General features: G+C 37.6%; 1 protein-coding gene across 2 annotated transcripts; it reads left to right on the top strand.

Moving 5' to 3' along the window:
- The first annotated feature begins 524 nt into the window (after positions 1-524).
- Positions 525-19,052, top strand: papola (poly(A) polymerase alpha). 2 transcript variants are annotated; one of them, XM_060866254.1, is made up of 27 exons: positions 525-761; positions 1,655-1,825; positions 2,306-2,372; positions 2,595-2,676; positions 2,803-2,912; positions 4,000-4,053; positions 4,148-4,259; positions 4,358-4,447; positions 6,153-6,291; positions 6,559-6,631; positions 7,054-7,174; positions 10,090-10,174; positions 12,681-12,734; positions 12,876-12,995; positions 13,105-13,214; positions 14,008-14,129; positions 14,217-14,353; positions 14,665-14,738; positions 15,498-15,571; positions 15,814-15,914; positions 16,137-16,204; positions 16,312-16,412; positions 16,524-16,577; positions 16,680-16,733; positions 16,866-16,901; positions 17,330-17,417; positions 18,291-19,052. In XM_060866254.1, exons 1-27 carry the CDS (start codon positions 754-756, stop codon positions 18,368-18,370), a joined length of 2,385 nt encoding a protein of 794 aa, XP_060722237.1. In that variant the 5' UTR covers positions 525-753; the 3' UTR covers positions 18,371-19,052. The 2 variants fall into 2 exon arrangements, with proteins under 2 accessions (XP_060722237.1, XP_060722236.1); XM_060866253.1 differs by having other exon boundaries at positions 526-761; positions 15,486-15,571.
- The last annotated feature ends 254 nt before the right edge of the window (positions 19,053-19,306 follow it).

Here is a 19,306-nt window from a genome sequence, read left to right as displayed (position 1 = left end):
GAGAATATTACTGCACTGGATTGGTCTCGATCAGACGAAAAACCTAGGACTAGTTCACAAAAGTAGGTTTCAGAAAAAATGCACTATAGTGAAAAAAATTTTCAGGGAGGAAATGAAATCGGAGATATACGTTTTTTAAGTCATGAGCCAAGGATTCCAATGATATAAAGCACTTGATGTTTGGACATACGGTTTAGGAGTTATGGGCACAAACGCGTTGAGGGGCGCTTCGCTTCGCGCTTGAACCCTAATAAGAAAACCGACAATAACAATAGGTGTTTACGCCCCTTCGGGGCTTGACCCCTAATAATAAAACGGAAATAGAAAGAAAAAGAAAAACATACAACCCATACAAATTGGAAATACTGCTGTCAGAACCAAAGAACTAGAATCTGTCACCAAATGGCAATGAGTCGAGTGGGATTCGGCTCCTATTGATGAGCCGCTAAAAATGATCCGGCTCCCTGAAAAGAGCCGTTATTAGCATACATATATGAATGATCGGGAAACTGAAAACTGATCCGACTCACAGCCAATCAAATGGCAGAAAAACGGTTACGTAACACCGACGGCTCGAGCGTTCGTGTGGTTGCCGGAGCGCCATATTCGCGTAAACAAAAGAAATAATTTCCACACACCTGTGCAGCTGTTCGCATTCACACACAAACCGACCTCGATAGGACACATAAACAAAGCTAAACAAAATGTTTAGACCTAATTCAAGAGGCTGAGAATACAACGAAGCTATTTACGATGCCTTTGTGAGTATTTTTTCTTTATTCTTTCTCAACGTGAGAAAGTTGCTAAGAAACCGGGATTGACGAGGCCTATGTTAGCTTAGCTTAGCTTAGCTAGCATAGCTTAGCAGCTTCTACTCTATTTGAGGCGTGCACTTTTAAACCAAAGCATGGTGGTAAAATTTACGAAAATATATGCATTACTCACGATTAATCACAAATGTATATCTTTGACACCGTGCACTTAACTGAAATGTAACGATAGTTTCAGCTTAGCATTCAAAGGCTAACTAGGTTTGCTGTTAACTGTCAAATAATAATAATAATAATAATAATAATAATAATAAAACAACATTCAGACGCTTAAAGCACAATCTTTAGTACAGTAATGTGTTTTTCTTGTGCGATATATTGTTCATTATGCGTTTGAACAGTAAGCCGTAAGGAACAAAACTATAGTTAGCAAACATGGAGTCGTGCTAACTGTTCATTCAGAAGTGGATTTAGTTGTAGAGATGTTATAGTTTTCTAATAGAAGCGTACAAGTGATTAAAGCTAATATTAAAGTTCACAGAAACAAGCAAACAAAAGACACGTTGAGTTATTTAAGCCCACAGCTTGCTTGCCTACACAGGGTAGGTCACTTTGGTTATTTTTATCTCTGTGGTTTTCAGGCAGTGGTGAAAAAGGCCACAATTTTTTATCTTGAATATTTTGTAAATGTCTTGAAAATATTATATGAAAAAAATATGAAAATAATTGTCATTTCCCAAGGAACAAAATGCTGAAGTGTTAAATTTCATATTTCATAATATAAATAATTTGAACTTTGCTGTAATTCAGAAATGTTATTGATTTTCATCTTATTCATCTTGATACTAATATTATTGTTGTTGTTGTTGTTATTATTCCTCCAGTCCAATTACGAATCAGGTGCAACCAGCTCAGGACTCCCCAAAGCATTATGGGATTACTTCGCCCATCAGCATGGCCTTGCCGAAAGAATCGGACCTGGTGCACGCGCAGAAACTGGTGCAGGCGCTGAAGCCTTTCAACGTGTTTGAAGAGGAGTTGGAGCTGCAACGGAGGTGATTCAATCTGTGAACCTGCCAATGAGTTATGGGAATATTAAGGCCCTCATATGATTCAGTGAGATTTAGACTCCACTATGATTTTTAATGTTATCTCGGTGTGGTGAAGCTTTGCAATGACATGCCTGTTGTCCAGTTCTTTCTATTTATTATATCTGCATATCGTGCTCATAGTTAAGGTCTGCAATTGTCCATCAGTTATCTACACATACACATTAGCCTCCATCATTGTATTTTGCCAAACGATGAGTTTATCACTCAAACTTTGTTGCCTGGTGCACTGTAACACTGGAATAAGTTTGAGCCTCTTGATTCCAGTGAAGAGAAATTGTAATGCTACAGCAAAGGACACATTCTCTATAATTTACTACTTTATATATGAATCAATTCAAGTGGAACAATCTCTAGGTTGTTGGGAGAATTTATTTATATAGTAGGTGGCAGGGGGTAAAAGATTTCTGTTTTCTCTTTGTGCAGAATCCTTGTTCTGGGAAAACTAAACACACTGGTCAAGGAATGGATCCAAGACATCAGTAGATCAAAGGTGAGATTTTCGCAAGTGGTATAAAGCTTTTGGGCTGTGAATTTATTAGTGCATTAATATAATATGGGAACAGTGTGTATCTTGTGAAAGGATCAGTAACACACACTTACATAGCTTGGTGTACATGTCCAAAATAAAATTGCACTTTCATTCTTACCTTCTTGGTTTACATCTATGAAACACAGTGAAGAGATATAAATTTTTTTTTCTTTATCGTGACAGAATATACCTCCAGCATTGATAGAAAGCATTGGTGGAAAAATATTTACGTTTGGCTCTTATAGGTTAGGAGTCCATACAAAAGGTGAGTTCACAATCATTATTACATGCTAGTGGCTTTTGTCTTTCCTGTCTCTTTGTTTTTGTTTTAACAGCTATTGAATCCAGCATGGTTTGTTGACTGAACTTTGTCGTCCTTCTCCACTTGTAGGTGCTGATATAGATGCTCTCTGTGTCGCACCTCGACACGTGGACAGGTCTGACTTCTTTACCTCTTTTTACGAGAAGTTAAAAGAGCAAGAGGACGTCAAGGACTTAAGGGTATGCTCTTAAAAAGAATATAAACATGTGCTAATAATATACATTAACGCTTTATCTCTCCTGAAGCAATTGGCCAAAAACAAGTTACTTATTTATTAATGAATGAGTAAATAGTTTTTATCCTGTTTTAAAAATGTCTGTGGAACGAATCCATTTCAACCATTAACTTTAGGAATGATGTTATTGTTCTTTCACCAGCTTCTCCTTTTTCTTTTTTTGATGTTAATGAAACAAAAATGCAGCTTGTCCTGTTCATGTAAAACCTGAAAGTAAGACTCCTGAGACTATTGCTGTAAAAATACGCCTCCTAATAGAAAGCCTTATCACATGAATGATACGACATACGTTTTCAGTTTGCTCCGATTACATGCAGCGTTCACGTGATAAGCAAGCAGAATGATAATATAGAAATAATACAGTTTTACAACAAGAATGTTAACGCCGACATTTTTAGGTTTGTAAAACATGTAGTTTGAGTTGCAGCTAATGTTGCTGTCAAAGCCACAGTTAGAGAAATTTTATCGACACCCTCTGACCAGTCTGGACTAGCTGTTCCAAGAGTACTGATACTTAGCATAACAGCACATGGGGAGTTAACCGTGTTCATCACTCTGTGTGTCTGTGTTCACCAGTTAAAACTCCGATCATAGCGTTAGTTCATCACACTGAAACTGTTATTACACATACTGCGGGCTAGCAAGGCATCACACACTGCTCTTTCCAGCTGGCTTTGTTGGGAATTATTCCTGTTAATGGAGCATAAACGGATTTATTTGGCCATTTTGTGTCTGAAATGTCAGCTGAGATTAATTTCTTGTTTTTTGTATTGTTATATACAAGCAATATTGCTGTTGAACTGAATATCAGCACAGATGGTATTACCTTTGATTAACCGTCATTAGCTGTAATTAACAGTAATGAACTGTGATTACCCTTCATTAATTGGCATTACCTCTAGCCTTGTACCTAGGCTTTTGTTGATGTTCAGTACACCACTGTTTTGTAAAATTGCTTAATTGTTGAAACATGTCACATAAAATCTGTTTAAGAGAACTGCCTTTAACGCTTTGCCTGTTTTGCTCTATAGGCTGTCGAAGAGGCATTTGTCCCAGTGATTAAACTGTGCTATGATGGTATTGAGGTATTTTGTTTCAATTTGTCTTCGTCCCAATATATGGATATTATAAATAATCTCCCCAGTCTCTAACTTGTTTGTTTTTTAATTCTTGTGCCAGATTGATATCCTGTTTGCTCGGTTAGCTCTGCAGACCATTCCTGAGAACCTGGACCTGCGGGACGATAGTTTACTGAAGAATCTGGATATCCGCTGTATACGGAGTCTGAACGGTAAACGATTTGTGTTTTTGTACAGTCTTTGATTGACCAAGTGAAATATCGCTGTCTTTTATATCAGGTGGGTGTGTTCTGCTGTTCTTTGTCCCCAGGATGCAGGGTGACTGATGAGATTCTCCACCTGGTGCCCAACATTGAGAATTTCAGACTTACTCTTAGAGCCATCAAACTGTGGGCTAAACGTGAGTCTTACTTTTTATTTTTATTTTTTTTTGTATTTTTGTCTTATGATCTAACACTATTTTTAACAGACTTATTAACAGACCACAGCTTTGTTTAAAGTTATAAAATACATTTTTGTTCTTTTGTCCACATGCAATCTATTTTGCTCTCCAGTCTGCAGTGGCGATATAAATGCATCACAAAAGTGACGGTCAATATTTAGGCTCAGCTGCCTTTTAAAATCTTTTCCGAAACGAACTTTTCTGCAGTAGAGCGGTAGGCAAATTTGTGTCTAAATTTCTCGTTGTAATTTAGGTTCCATCAGCAGAACCTCTGCACACATGATGTAAGACCAATGAACAATACACGCACAGGCTGTTTGAGTTATCTGGTGTTTAAATGGGTTAAACAAGTACACGGTGATTATATGTATTATATGTCTGGTGAAATATATATTTAATATTTGGCTTTATTCAATAATCACAATGGAAATGGTTTAACAGCAGACTTTCTGCTGTCAGCTTTCTTATTTCTAAAGTCGGTATTTATCTCAGTATTTCGTATTTACTGATAAATGTCGATGGCTGATATATAAGTAAAAATTCCATATTACTACAGTCCTATATATGACTATATAGTGATACATCACATTTCTATCACATTATAGTTTATCAGCAACACAAGAAATGCTCTATTGCAAAAATGGACACAACAGATAATAAATTGCTAATTTTAAATTTTTTTTTTTTTTTTTTTTAGAATTTTGAAGATTAAAATAACAATGTTAACATTTGTTGCTGTTAATCAGTTTGTTTAAAACAATGTATAGATTTTATACCATCATGTCACTCAGCATTACTGCTGCAGTTTATTATTATTGTTTATTATTTCTACTGCATATTACTGTACTAGGAACTTAGTTATACCCTAAAAGCCCCTTGCGTGTAGATGCTGTTTCACAGTGTTTATCTGTACAGTCACTTTTTAATCATTTCAGACTGCATCATTAGGCAAAATTAATGCAAAAATGTATTTCTGTACCCATTGCTTCACTGTATAAGTAGTAGCAGTGCTTCCACAACAGAAGAATCATAAAAACTACTTCTTTTACATGGCAGTAATATTGGCAAAGCAGTTGAAAAAGTGCTGTGTTTAGAAAGGATGAGTGCACACCAAGGTAGCCGTACTGCAGCATTTTGCACTGGGATTTATGGCTTTTGTTGTTGTGGCTGAATACTTTTAGCTTGCATGTGCAGCTTTACAAAGAGTACTTTAGAAAACTGCATCAAAATAGACAAAGGCTTTCTGGAAGCTTTGTTAAAGCACAAATTTACAAAACATCATATTTGAACAGTACTGCAGTAGATACTATTACAGAAGTGCGCTAGATTTTGGTATTTGGTATCATCTAAGAAAGTAACGGGTTGTATAATATACCACAATATTCAGCACAAAGCTTCTTCCAGTGGTCCATGGCTCCCTCAGTAGACTCGAAAAATAGCAACTCGACTCGACGAAGGCTGCGTGGAACTCCTTCAGATTGTGCCTTCTCAGAAAAATAAACATCAGCACTGTCTGCCATGTGTCTTTGTCTTTATTTTATACGGATGTTTATGTTGCAGCTGCAGGAATTATGTTGTGTATTCTCTGAGCTCACAGAGGGTTTTCTAAGTCGAGCTTATGAATTTCATATCGTCATCAATATAACATCTATGTTTGTTTCAGGTCACAACATATATTCAAATATCTTGGGTTTCTTGGGCGGTGTGTCGTGGGCGATGCTGGTGGCGAGAACGTGTCAGCTTTACCCCAACGCTGTGGCTTCAACCCTCGTGTATAAGTTCTTTCTTGTGTTTTCTAAGTGGTGAGTCCTTTTTTTTATTCCTAATTATTGATATCCTAATTGTAAGGATCTAGTCATTTTGGCTAAACATGTCAGTGTGTCATAAATAAGTTATGAGAATTGAGACTCTTGGTTCCTTGTGTCATTTACAGAATTGAAACTTCAGGTTGTGTATTTCTATGTAAATGTGCTAATTGTAAACATGTCCGAAAGATTTTTTTTTGTCATTTTATTCAACGCACACTTGGGCAGGCATCTAATTTCCCCCACATCTCTTTCATGTATTAGGGAGTGGCCTAATCCAGTCCTTTTGAAGCAACCAGTTGAGTGCAACCTCAACCTGCCAGTGTGGGATCCAAGGGTATGACTCTTCTTTTAAAGTGCAGATTTATAGACTCACAGTATCTATCATTCCTATCAAAATGCTGCTATTATTATCATTGAACATTTGTAATATTGCTGTTAATTATACTGCTACTATTAACATACAGTTGCATTCAATTTGTTACTGTACCATGGACATAAGTCAATATTCTACATTTGCACATATAGATGTACATAGCGCAGATTTCTATTAGTCTTTATTTCTACTCCTGCAGCTTTTTTTTTTTAAATTGTTTGTGCATGTGTTGAACGTGTCTTGGAATACACTGTGTATAACAAAGAATTTCATTGTACAGGGAAACTTGTTTTTTTCACTGTGTATATGACAATAAAGGCTTTGAACATGAACTTGATCCAAACTGTAAAATTGAACAGCATTAAATGTCCCAATTTCCAAAGGTGACACCGAGTGACCGGTACCACCTCATGCCCATCATCACACCAGCTTATCCTCAGCAAAACTCCACATACAACGTGTCTGCGTCCACCCGCAACGTCATGGTGGAAGAGTTCAAACAGGGTCAGTGGCATTTTTCAAAATCTCATCGAATATAATTGTTCTATTGCAATTGTGGACAGCTAAATTACATCGCAGCACAAAGATGGTTTTCTGTATACCTGTTTCTACTGCAGGACACTTTTCACCCCGTCTCAGTAAGCAGTCACTTTTTTAGAACCGTATAATATTACATGGCAAATATTGACTCAGTAAATTTTGCTAACAACGTACATCAGTAAAAGCTCTAAAGTTCTTACACTGTTCTGTATAAAATTATTATATTTAAAGTCTAGTAAGCGAATTAGTTAAGTGTGTTCATGCAGATGAATGCAGGGAAATTATATATTTTTTTATTAACTTTTAACTACATTTCTAATGCAGTGCTTCATGCCCCCCATAAATAAATAAATAAACAAATTATAAGTAAATAAATAACAAGTCATTGGTTTGACTGAGATGTGATGTTCTGTCTTCACATCGGTCATAAAGATGATTTGAATCAGTCTGTGTTCTTATTCCTTTCAGTACGTGTCGTCGTCCCATTTATAAAAAAAAAAAAAAAAAAAAAAGAAGCCACTGTTACTTTATAGAAGGCATGTTTATAGAAGGCATGTTGTCTTGTATAGTATAGTGTCATTTATGTCTGTACTTTTGGGAGTCTCAAACAGCTGGAACCAAAATCCTTGTGTGTCAACATACTTGGCCAATAAACCTGATTCTGATTCTGTTTCTGATTCTGATTACAGTATACGACAGCTTCATACGTCACTTCATTGTTTACATACACACAAGTTCCTTGTACTGAACAGTCTGACTGTCGTTTGTATTTAATTTAAAATAAGCAACTTAAGTAAAGTTACAGATTTGAGGTGTGGCCACTCGAGCTGCACGGATTCTACAAGTTTGTGCAAAATCTTACGATCCTTTTTAGACCACATCCAGAGTCCCGGTTTCCTGAGTCGTCCAATCACGTGCTTCAATACAAGAGATTAGACGTGGAAATCTTTTGTACAAAGCTGTACACGGTCGATATCAATAATTTAATGACTTTTTAATTTCAAAATGGTTAGAATGTTTAATGTTTTTTAATTTTGTTTTACTCAAAAATCTAAAAATGTCTTTTTTATTTAGAATTTCAAATGAAAATAAACAAATCCCAGGTTTTCATTGTAGTCTCAGGCTTTTGGACACCACTGTACATACCTGTGGATAGAACCACTTGGAGACCATCGCACCGTCTTTGAACTGCCATTGCATGTTCATCACTGAATATTTCAATTCTTCAGCACAAAGGAATTAGTGTTAAGTCTGTAGTCAACTCATAAATGACTCTGACCTGTTAGTTTCTCAGGAGCTCTTCAATTCAAATCAATTTTATTTGTATAGCGCTTTTTACAATGGACATTGTCTCAAAGCAGCTTTACAGAACTTTCTTATTATAAAGAATAATATAAAGAATAATAGAATACAAAATGCAAGATTAATATTGGATATATTTAAATGTGTATGTATTTACCCCAATGAGCTGAGGTGTCTGAGGTGACTCCGGCAGCAGTGGGGAGGAAAAACTCCCTTGAATGGTGAAGAAAGGAACCAGAGTCAAAGGGGAACCCATCCTCATATGGGTGTGATTATAAATATACAGTCTGACAAATGTTGTATTGATGAGGAGGTTGTTGTCCTCAAAGACCACATAGAGTTGGCATCTCTTCTTTAGTATCGCAGAGCAGTGTTGTATAAAGTACTTGAAAGCAATACTTGAGTAAAAGTACAAGTATCCTACTAGAAAAAGACTTTGGTAGAATTGAAAGTTACCTTTTAGAATATTACTCAAGTAAAAGTCTTAAAGTATCTGATATTTACTGTACTTAAGTAGCAAAAGTAATTTTCTGATATTTAATGTACTTAAGTATTTGAAGTAAACGTAAAAAGTAAAATTTCAGTGATTTTCGGTAGGCATAAGAGCAGGGGCGGTTCTAGGATTTCATCTTTAGGGGGTTTAGCCCTCAGTGAGAATTTAAAACAAAAAGAGTTTTATATTATATATGACTACATAGTAAGCCAAAAGTTATGGTATTATTAAATGGCAAAAGTGGACAATTTTATGCATGATACCAGTCTTGAATCAAATCAGTTCATGTATGTGTGCATTCTCTGCAAACAGTGTCTAATGAATGCAGTCATTAATAAAAAATATTCACAAGACAAAGACCAAATCAATAAATGTTATTTTTATTTAGTACTGAATGGATTGTTTGCATTACTATCAACTCTGGTAATAATAATAGTAAAATTTCACTGCTTTTGGTTGCTGTCTTTGTAGATTTCCGCCGATTAACGTTATAGATAAATGCCTCCAGCTCTGACTGCGCGTGCCTGTGCTTCTCCGTAGAGCGTGCGGATGTGCGCAATGCAATCTAGGAGCAGTGATTCGCCAAACCTCCCTTATTGCAGTCGCACACATTTCTTCTGATTTTATTTTGTAGTAACGAAGATGCTTAGTGGAAATATATCGGAGTAAAAGTATACATTTTATCTAGGAAATGTAGTGGAGTAAAAGTGAAAGTTGACAAATTTAAATAACGAAGTAAACTACAGATACGTGAAATTTCTACTTAAGTACAGTAACAAAGTATTTGTACTCCGTTACAGTACAACACTGTCGCAGCATCTAACTGGAGCTGATAGAGCTCTAGATACCTCAGATTCTCTGAGTCTTCCTCATCTCAGTGGAGGTCCAAAATCTTCATCACACGGAAGACAATCGGAGCTGGTACAATTTCTGGATGCTCTTGGTTGCACAATTCCACTCGACTACAAACTGTTGTAGAAAGGACATTGTTTACATTTTCATTATTTCCTGTACAGTGTGACCCAAATGACTGAGGTTCACTTCTTTGTGTTATTAACTATGGACTTTTGCTTTTTACCTCCAGGTCTGGCCATTATGGATGAAATATTGCAGAACAAAGCAGACTGGGCCAAACTATTTGAATCTCCCAACTTCTTTCAGAAATACAAGTATGTATTTAGCTGTTTATCCTGTTGTACTTACATGAAGAGGTTACACTATTTGAATAAAGATTTATTTTTCAAAATAGCCTCCACACCACCCTTTTACACCCCTTCAGTGTTCTCACTTGCGTCCTATGTCGTCTGGTGGTACTTGAATATCTACTAAATAAAAGAGTAATAATGGAGTTTATACTAACCCTTTGCAACAGTACACATACTGTCTTAGCTTTTCTTAGCTTTACATTTCATTTATTTCCATTGTAAAAATTCTGTTAGACCGACACACATTTTATTATTTTTATTTTTATTTTTTTTTAACAATAACTGTATTTGTCATTCCTAAGGTAGGTATTTGAAAGTAATAAAGATTTTTATTGGTACTTCTTGTCTTACAGTTGTCTTTTAATAAAAAGGTTTTTTTTTTAAGTCGTTTTCACACTTGTGTTTATTTCCGGATATTTGAGCCCCAAATTTGGTGAGATTGAAGTGAGTTTTGTTTTGGTGACCGGTTCTGTGATCCTCTTAAAAACCAAATCTGTAACCAAACCTGCATCAGTGGGTGAAGAGGTCCTTGCTCTGGGCCGCATGCAAAGTGGATTAATGCTACTTCCAGTTTCTGCTGGTACTTTGTATTACTTGTATATAAAACTACACTGCTATAGAACTGGTGCACCATAATTAGCTCACATTTGTGCTCATAATGCAAAGTGAAATGTTCATGTCTCTTGCATGACTAAAAGACCTGCTCCTTATCCACAAAGATTAAATGTTAGAACTAAAGGAAAAATAATAATAATAATAATAATTAACAGCAAATGAGTGACTTGGTGCCTATCAGTTTGCAGACTTGAGTGCACAAATGTGATGTATGGAATTCTAGGAAGTCATCTGTGTCTGGGGTTTATGATCTTCTCCACAAATGGCTGGTGTGAGCGCAGGTTTCCATTCCAAACATGTGGACCGAGCTCGTCTGGAATGGAAGCCTGCACCCACATGGGCCCTTTGCTGAGAAGATTGGACACCTGGTTTATGTGACTGCAAACCCGTCCAGCAAACAAGCCCAGAATCGCTCCTAGGTCTGGACTCAGGTATTCGGGCCAAGTGTGAAAACGTCCTAAGTTCGTAATTTATACACTGCATTATTCCAGTCAGTGAATTAAACAAAATATATATTTTTTTCTTAAACATTTATTAGGCATGTTTTCAATTTATTGATAGGTTAATAAAAGAAGAAGAAATGATGGGAGTTTAAAATATGTTTGTTAAAAACATTTTAGTAAAGTAAAGGTCATTGTCTAGAGCTGAAGCAGTACACCCCCCCCCACCGTCCTGTTTAATGTTTGTCGTTTTTGTGAATTGTATTGTTCGTTTCTTTGTTTTTTTTTGTTTGTTTAACTGCCTTTGTTGCCATTGTTTTAAAGCTATATTTCTGCCTAAAACCAACTGTACGCAGTTTACCACTTATATCGGCTTTGACTTGTCTCGTAGTTCCAGTGCAATATATTAAAGATTTCTTCGAGATCTGATACGGACGATTATGGCCACTTCATGCCTAAATCATCACACACTGCTAAAAGACAATTTATGAATAATTACGCGCTGTTTTATATAACAGTGTCCGTGTACATTTGGGTGAAATTATGTAGACTTCACTGTGCAAATGTATGAAGTATGGAAAATAAGGTCTAGTTGTAGAAAATGCAATTGATTTTATTCCTTGATTTTTGTCTAAATAAGCAGCATGTAGATGGTGCTGTGGTACCACAAATGAATCTACTCACTGATCATTAATGTTGTGTTTGTGTGCACTCAACATCATCTCCATCTCTTTGTACTAATGCTGTGATTTAGACAAAATCCACTCCTATATAAACTGTTTTAAAGATCAGCCGGATGAACAGAAGTTAATATGATGCGGCTTGGGTGAAAATTTGCAATGACGATGTTTTCTCCTTTTTTTTTTTTTTCTTTATCAACTTAAAATAAATGTTAATGTGAAATTGTGTACTGTTTATTTCTTCGAATGCTCTCTGTGCTCATGATTTTCGTTGTCGACTGAGAAGGGGGAAAAAATGTGCAGCAGTTATTCATCGTTTTTATACATACCTTTTTGTTCTTTTTCTTTTCTTTGCTTCTCTTCCCTATATATTACTGCCACAATGTTAAGTGAGGGTAATTAACTGCACCGTTGTGTAGACGAAGATATTTTTGAGACTATAGTGAGATTTAAATTTAAAACGAAACTCACTTTTTAATGTTGCGAGTGCTTACATTAATACTCCAAAGTGTGTGGATTTTTTGTTTGGCAGTAATTTTTAAAAATGTTTTTTTATTTGATTTTTTTTTTTTTTTAATAACCTGAATAGATTATTTGTGCTGCATTAGGTCTTGTGAGTTAAATTAAATTTTGGCCTCGATTTAACCCTCGGGCTTCCGTAGACTTCCCAGTGTTTAGTTAAATGGCCTCTGTCTAAAGGATGTAATGGCATTGTTCTTGTTTTTATGTTCCAAGGCATTATATTGTGTTGCTAGCAAGTGCGCCTACTGAGAAGCAGCACCTCGAATGGTGAGTAGACCCATGCTGACGCACATGATTGGTACGATGAGCCTTGATAATATCTTTCACACTGCATCCATAAAGCCTGTGCAGTAAAAGTCTTTATAAATAGATTTCCGTGCCGACTTTTAAGGATGACGTTTCCAACAGGGTTGGCCTCGTCGAGTCCAAGATCCGAATCTTGGTAGGAAGCCTGGAGAAAAATGAGTTCATCACTCTGGCACATGTGAACCCACAGTCGTTTCCAGGACCCAAGGAAAGCAATAAGACGTGAGTGCTGTAGATTAGCTTTACTCCAGATACATTTTCTAAGCAGGCAGGAACCTTTTTTTTTTTTTTCTTCTTCTTTTTTCTTTTTATTTGTGATGTTTGTGTACAGGCCAGAATGGTGCACGATGTGGGTCATAGGTATCGAGTTCAGGAAAATGGAGGGGTCCGAGCTTCTTAACGTCGACTTGACGTACGACATCCAGTCGTTCACAGACACTGGTAGGACACCCGTTTTTTTTTTTTTTTGTTGTTTTTTTACTGTCACAGCCATGTTGTGTATGCGTAGATTAAAGCATGCTGCTCTATATTTAGTGCTTCTGTCAAAAGATATTCACAGAACCAGATTAGTTTCTGCTGATATTTAAATCTCTGATATCTGTAATATCAGACAGATCAACTTAAAAAAGGGTGTATATAGTATAAAATATTTACATTGTACTGAAACCCACAAGTGACTTTAATTTTCACTTTTTTTTGAATGAATTTTCTTTTGGTCATGAAAAATTTAGAAATTGAAGATAATTTTAGTTGTAAATGTTTCTTGTGAAATGTCTTATTCATTCCTAATTGAAGAAAGAAGAGCTTGTAGTGGGGGGCACGGTGGCTTAGTGGTTAGCACGTTCGCCTCACACCTCCAGGGTTGGGGGTTCGATTCCCGCCTCCGCCTTGTGTGTGTGGAGTTTGCATGTTCTCCCCGTGCCTCGGGGGTTTCCTCCGGGTACTCCGGTTTCCTCCCCCGGTCCAAAGACATGCATGGTAGGTTGATTGGCATCTCTGGAAAATTGTCCGTAGTGTGTGATTGCGTGAGTGAATGAGAGTGTGTGTGCCTTGCGATGCGTTGGCACTCCGTCCAGGGTGTATCCTGCCTTGATGCCCGATGACGCCTGAGATAGGCACAGGCTCCCCGTGACCCGAGGTAGTTCGGATAAGTGTTAGAAAATGAATGAATGAAGAGATTGTAGTTCTACAGATCAGATCATCGATAACTTGTTTGTTTTTGCCTTAAACGCAGTGTACCGTCAGGCCATCAGCAGCAAGATGTTTGAGACTGACATGAAAATAACGGCGATGCACGTGAAGAGGAAGCAGCTTCACCAGCTCCTGCCGGACCTTGTTATCCCCAAAAGGAGAAAGGCAAGCAGCAGCCTGTTGAAACCTCAATCCTATGTTTTTGTCGGTGATGTCGGTGTTAAACCGTTGCTGTCATGCTCTGCACTGTAGCATTCGACTGAAAGCCTGCGTGCTGTGAATGAGAGTGGTGTGGACTTGTCTCTGGACAGTGATAACAGCATGTCCATCCCCTCGCCCACCCGCACCTCCAGCGCTGCCAGGACACCCTTCTCTGCCAGTCCTCACCGGTGGGCTCCTCACACACTCACCAATTTTTCACAACCAAGTCATTTATTCTATTCCAAACACCTACAGTACATGTAGGTATCTTAAAGGTCTTCTGACAGGCTGTTTTTATACTTTTCTACAGAAATTGTGATCCATCTTTTGTAGTTTATTTCCCAACTCGGATCGTACATTCACAATCTCACAATAGCTAGTTTTGCATTCTGTATTATTTGTGTAGAAACGTTCATCAGCTCTTATACCACCTTTTGAGAATTACACTTTGGCAAAGTTTTGTTTGGATGAAGTTATGGATATATCCCCATGTTTACAGCTCCACAGGGACTAGTGCCAGCTCAGATTCTCAGGGGAAGGTGAACACCTCAGGAGGCACACATTCTGCTGCAGGTATGTGACCTTCTGTTGATGTCTTCTGGTGTTTCTTATGTTAGCTGTATACCTCAAATGACGATCTGTTTAGATGCACTAATGTCTTATTAGCCAGATTGATAGGGATTTGTGTTCACATAATTGTTTGCGTGCGTGTGTTTGCGTGTGCGCGTTTGCGTGCGCGTGTTTGCGTGCGCGTGTTTGGGTTTGCGTGTATTGTGTGTGTTTCCGTTCGTGTTTGCGTTTCTGTGCGTGTTTACATGTGTATGAGTGTGTTTTGCGTGTTTGTGTGTGTGTGTGTTTTGCGCATGTGTGAGTGTCTTTTGAGCGTGTGTGTTTTTGAGTGAGGTGTGTGTGTGTGTGTGTGTGAGAGAGAGAGCTCTCCTAGACACCGTTGTTTTTTTATTTACACAATTTTCTACACTAAACATGAACAAAACACCCGAACAATGCACATTTGCTGTCTGAATTTATCTAGATGAACTTTGACCTGTGGATTAATGAGCCTCAGTCTACTGATCCAGTATCAGCCTGTTGGGACTGTGGTCTCTATACTCACTACATAAGGTGCTAATGTTTAAGCGCTGGTCACGGCAGACTTTTTTAAAACTGTTGCTTAATAGCACATCCTGGGGGGAAAAAAGAGCCTCCCTGTCGATCGATATACATCATAGTTTTTGTAGTCATTCTTTCTACATGTGTGGCCACGTTGACATGTTTCATCACAGTATGTATGTTAGTGTAAGGTTTTGCCTTTCCTTACAGTGTCTCTATCAGAGCCTCATGCACAGAAGAGACCAGCCTCACCTCACCATGAAGAGAACTCCACAAAGAAGCTCCGATTGCAGCAGGTATATAAAGTACACGTATTCCTGCTTAAATACCACTCACTTGTCTGGGATTGTTTTTGTGTTTATGGGAAAGGTTCCTCAATCCATTTTTAGGTTTCAAGGGTACGAGACACCTTGTTGTCACCCTCAGTAGCTGCAATAAAAAATGAGATTTTACTTACTTATTCTAGTTTTTTTTAATTAGTTCATGATCTTCATTGTAGCACAGTGTTTAACTGCTGATACCCTCCTGTGCTCTGTAGCATTTAGATTTGAATGAGGAAAGTGTGGACAAGGATAACAGCACGTCCTTGCCTTCACCCACTGGCACCTCCGGGACAGCCTTCTCTGCCAGTCCTCACCGGTGAGACACACACACACAGTACGGGAAAACAAAGACCTGAAAATCCCATTTGTTATACAAAATGTTAAATGTTTTCTGTTCTTGTTTAAGAAACTGAGATAAAATGTCAATATTTTTCTTTTTACCATATCAATAGTGATGGTGATGTAAAGTGAATCTGTCTCATACCAGTATAAGAGCATAAATGTAAATAACCTTCTTGTTATTCCGTCATGCGTACAGCTCCACAGGGACCAGCTCAGATTCTCAAGGAAAGATGGACACGTCAGTAGACACACACCCTACTGCAGGTATGTACACACACCTGCCTTGTATTTAATTGTTTTTATTACAATATATGGATATAATATGACTCAACAGTGCAGGCCACAGCGTAATGCTGCGTTCTCTGTTACAGCATGTCCGTCAGAGACTGAAACCTCCAGTCCTGCTCATATAAAGAAGAGACCGGGCTCACCGCTCCATGACGAGCAAGCCAAGAAGCTCAGATTAGAGGAGGTAAAACACCTAGAAATGTCACCTGATAATTCATCAATGTAATTATTTTATTGCTTTTTTAATGTTCTTGTGTTTTTTGTCCTTTTTTTTTCCCTTTTCTCCCCTCTTTAGGATTCTACCTCAGAATCAATGGACCAGGCTGCTGATTTTGCTGATTTATCTCAGGTAGATGCATCTGCTCATTTTTTCTCACGCCGTTAACAAAGTCGAAACACTTCTCAGAGCCGTGTTCCTTTTCTGACGGTGCTAATTGTTCATTTGATGCAGGCTAGCGATTTCTCTGCTTTAGACAGAGAGGTGAAAATGGAGACAGAAGCAGCGGTGAGTAAACACGTTTTTCTTTCGCACGCACGTGCCGATACGAAGTCTCGATTTTATTTATTTTTTTTGTTCGAATGCGTGCATACATTAAAACCGATGATATATCTTTGTACCACATATCATTATGCACAGGAGTCGGATGCAGAAGGGCAGGTACCACTATCTCAGGTATGGCATTATTTAACTGAAATGGTTAGGTTTTTTTTTTAAGTGTTTTATAAAGTGGGACTCAATTAATGAATTTTTTATTTATTTATTTATTTTAATTGACTGTAATTTGCCAGGTTAAGTAAAGTTGTCTAACTGTTAATTGACTGTCTTTAAGTGGTAAGTGTTTGGTTGCATGCATATTCATGTATTGTTTATTGGCTTTGGAGTTTTTGTTTTTATATTTAGTTTTTAAAAGATATACTTAAGTTCTGCAGCTCAAACTTATTTGAAAGGATATCGGTTTGTAACCTGCAATATGAAAGAAAAAGCTGGTATTTATTTTAACTGTGATATTGAACAATAAATGAGCTATTATTTCGATTTCCCATCACAATCGAACAGATTCCACTGCCCCTTTGTTTACATGGTTTTCTTTCTGTTTTCAGAAAGCGTCCAGCACCGATCTTTCCGATGTCCCTCTTCCTCCGGCGAACCCAATCCAAGTGGTGAAAAACTCCATAAAGCTCAGACTGAGTAGGTAGAATTAGTTAGGCCTCTACATCAACCTGCCTTCACAATAGCAAGCAACAAACTGACAGCGGATTACGGATTTGCTGTGACGACACGGAGTCGCGATTCTGGTGACAGGGTGTAAATCAATGTTTTAATGAAGATTTTCTTAATCGTATGCAATTTAGTTAAGACAGCGTAGCACGATAAATTCAGACGGATCCTAGGATGGATCACCAGGCTTGGACAGTACGAGGTCCCCTGGATCTCTCAGCATGATGGAAGAAAGCTAAAGGGCTCGTACTTACCTCATTAGTACAATGCAGAAATGGTACAGCGATGTGTAAAAACTACACAGTTAACCGTTTAGAACTCGGCTCGATGTACTAACTGTAGCTACCTGCCCAGTAGACGACGCTGAGTTGGCATGAGCAACTTGTCACTTGCTAGTGTGAACACAGCATTCGAGAGGCCAGACCAAAATGGCTCGCTAGTGTAGAGAGTGTGTCAGAGAGGCTAGATAAGGGGCCCCATGGTTGCACTGTGCCTCCTAAAGAGGACTTTTTGAACCGTCCTGGTACGTTCTTGCTACGGCATTTGACTCGATCCACCAGAGGGCGACACTGCGCTTCTTTAACCTCCCTGAAGACTCTACCACAAATCCTTGCCTCCGCAGAAATAACAGAATAAATTTTTTCATGCACTCACAACCTCATTGTAACGTCTAGACGTGTTTGTACGAGTTCATGCACAAGTTTATTCCCATCATCCTGTATGTTCTCTGACACACGTTCTCTGACGTTTCTTTAAAAAAAAAAAAAAAATTGCTTCTCATGTTTGTGATTCTCTATTAACGTGCCATTTTTGTTTTGTTTTTTTTTTTTGGTTTTTTTTAAGTGAATGTGAGCCAAGGTGCCGTATATGAAGATTATATACAACTGCATCCAAAAGTTCATCAGGATTATAGCGTCTTATAAAAATGAAATAAAATATATGACAAATAATCTCTAATCTGAGATTATACCAGTGTAAACATCTCGTCTTGAAAAGAAGAAAGAGGGTGGCTATGACTTCAGGTCTAACTGGTAGATTTTTTTATTTTTTATTTTTTTTTTTAAGTTTGTCTTCTTTTACCTTGTAAATCTGTTATTATGAAAATAAGATAACAAAAATGCATTTATTGGCTCTGGACGTTTTCTTTTTGTATGTCAGGATTTTTATTACTAATCTGAAAATCAGTGATGCATATTTAAATGCATTTCGATCTCGCATTATTAGTACATAAGCCCAAACATTTTCTGTCGTAAGCTCACGGCCGTGATGAGATGGAAATCGGAGCAGTAGCATATGAAGCTTGGAATTAATGATAGTTTTTGAAGCAGAAGGATTTAGTTGATTCATGAGATGTGCACAGGCTTTTCTTATTCAATCTTTCACTGATACGTTAAGAGATTTGTTTGTCTTAATTATCTTTGTAAATTGTGTGGCGACGCAACAGTACAGCTGCTCGAGGAACGCTGTTTATTCCACTATGTGCAAAAGCAAAAATCTTTGGTTCCGTCATATCCTCAGTTCTTACTTCTCTTCTCGCAGGCTTATTTGTAAAAACAAACTGTTGTATTTTTTTTTTTCACAAATAAAGGTCTATAAAATTACAAACCAATGATGTGGTTTAACACCTTAAAAACAACTCCACACCAAAGACTGTGTGTGTGTGTGTGTGTGTGTGTGTGTGTGTGTGTGTGTGTGTGTGTGTGTGTGTAAACCCTTTATCCCGAGGGCATCTGCTCTTGGCGGCCCCACATGCACTTCCCAAAAACAAACGTTGCCCATACAGTATCTAAATTTTCACCTGCCTACCCAGTGCTCATCACAGGACTCCTGATGAACAATATGCTCATACAGACATTTTG

Source organism: Tachysurus vachellii, chromosome 3, assembly GCF_030014155.1.
Source record: "Tachysurus vachellii isolate PV-2020 chromosome 3, HZAU_Pvac_v1, whole genome shotgun sequence".
Lineage (NCBI taxonomy): Eukaryota > Metazoa > Chordata > Actinopteri > Siluriformes > Bagridae > Tachysurus > Tachysurus vachellii.
The sequence above is the reverse complement of the archived record's forward strand: the minus strand, read 5'-3'. Positions and strand labels throughout refer to the sequence as shown.

Coding starts and splice junctions, on each gene's coding strand:
- papola (XM_060866253.1), top strand. Junction 2,677..2,802: donor GTTAGGAGTCCATACAAAAG/GTGAGTTCACAA, acceptor CTCCACTTGTAG/GTGCTGATATAGATGCTCTC. Junction 4,260..4,357: donor CTGTATACGGAGTCTGAACG/GTAAACGATTTG, acceptor CTTTGTCCCCAG/GATGCAGGGTGACTGATGAG.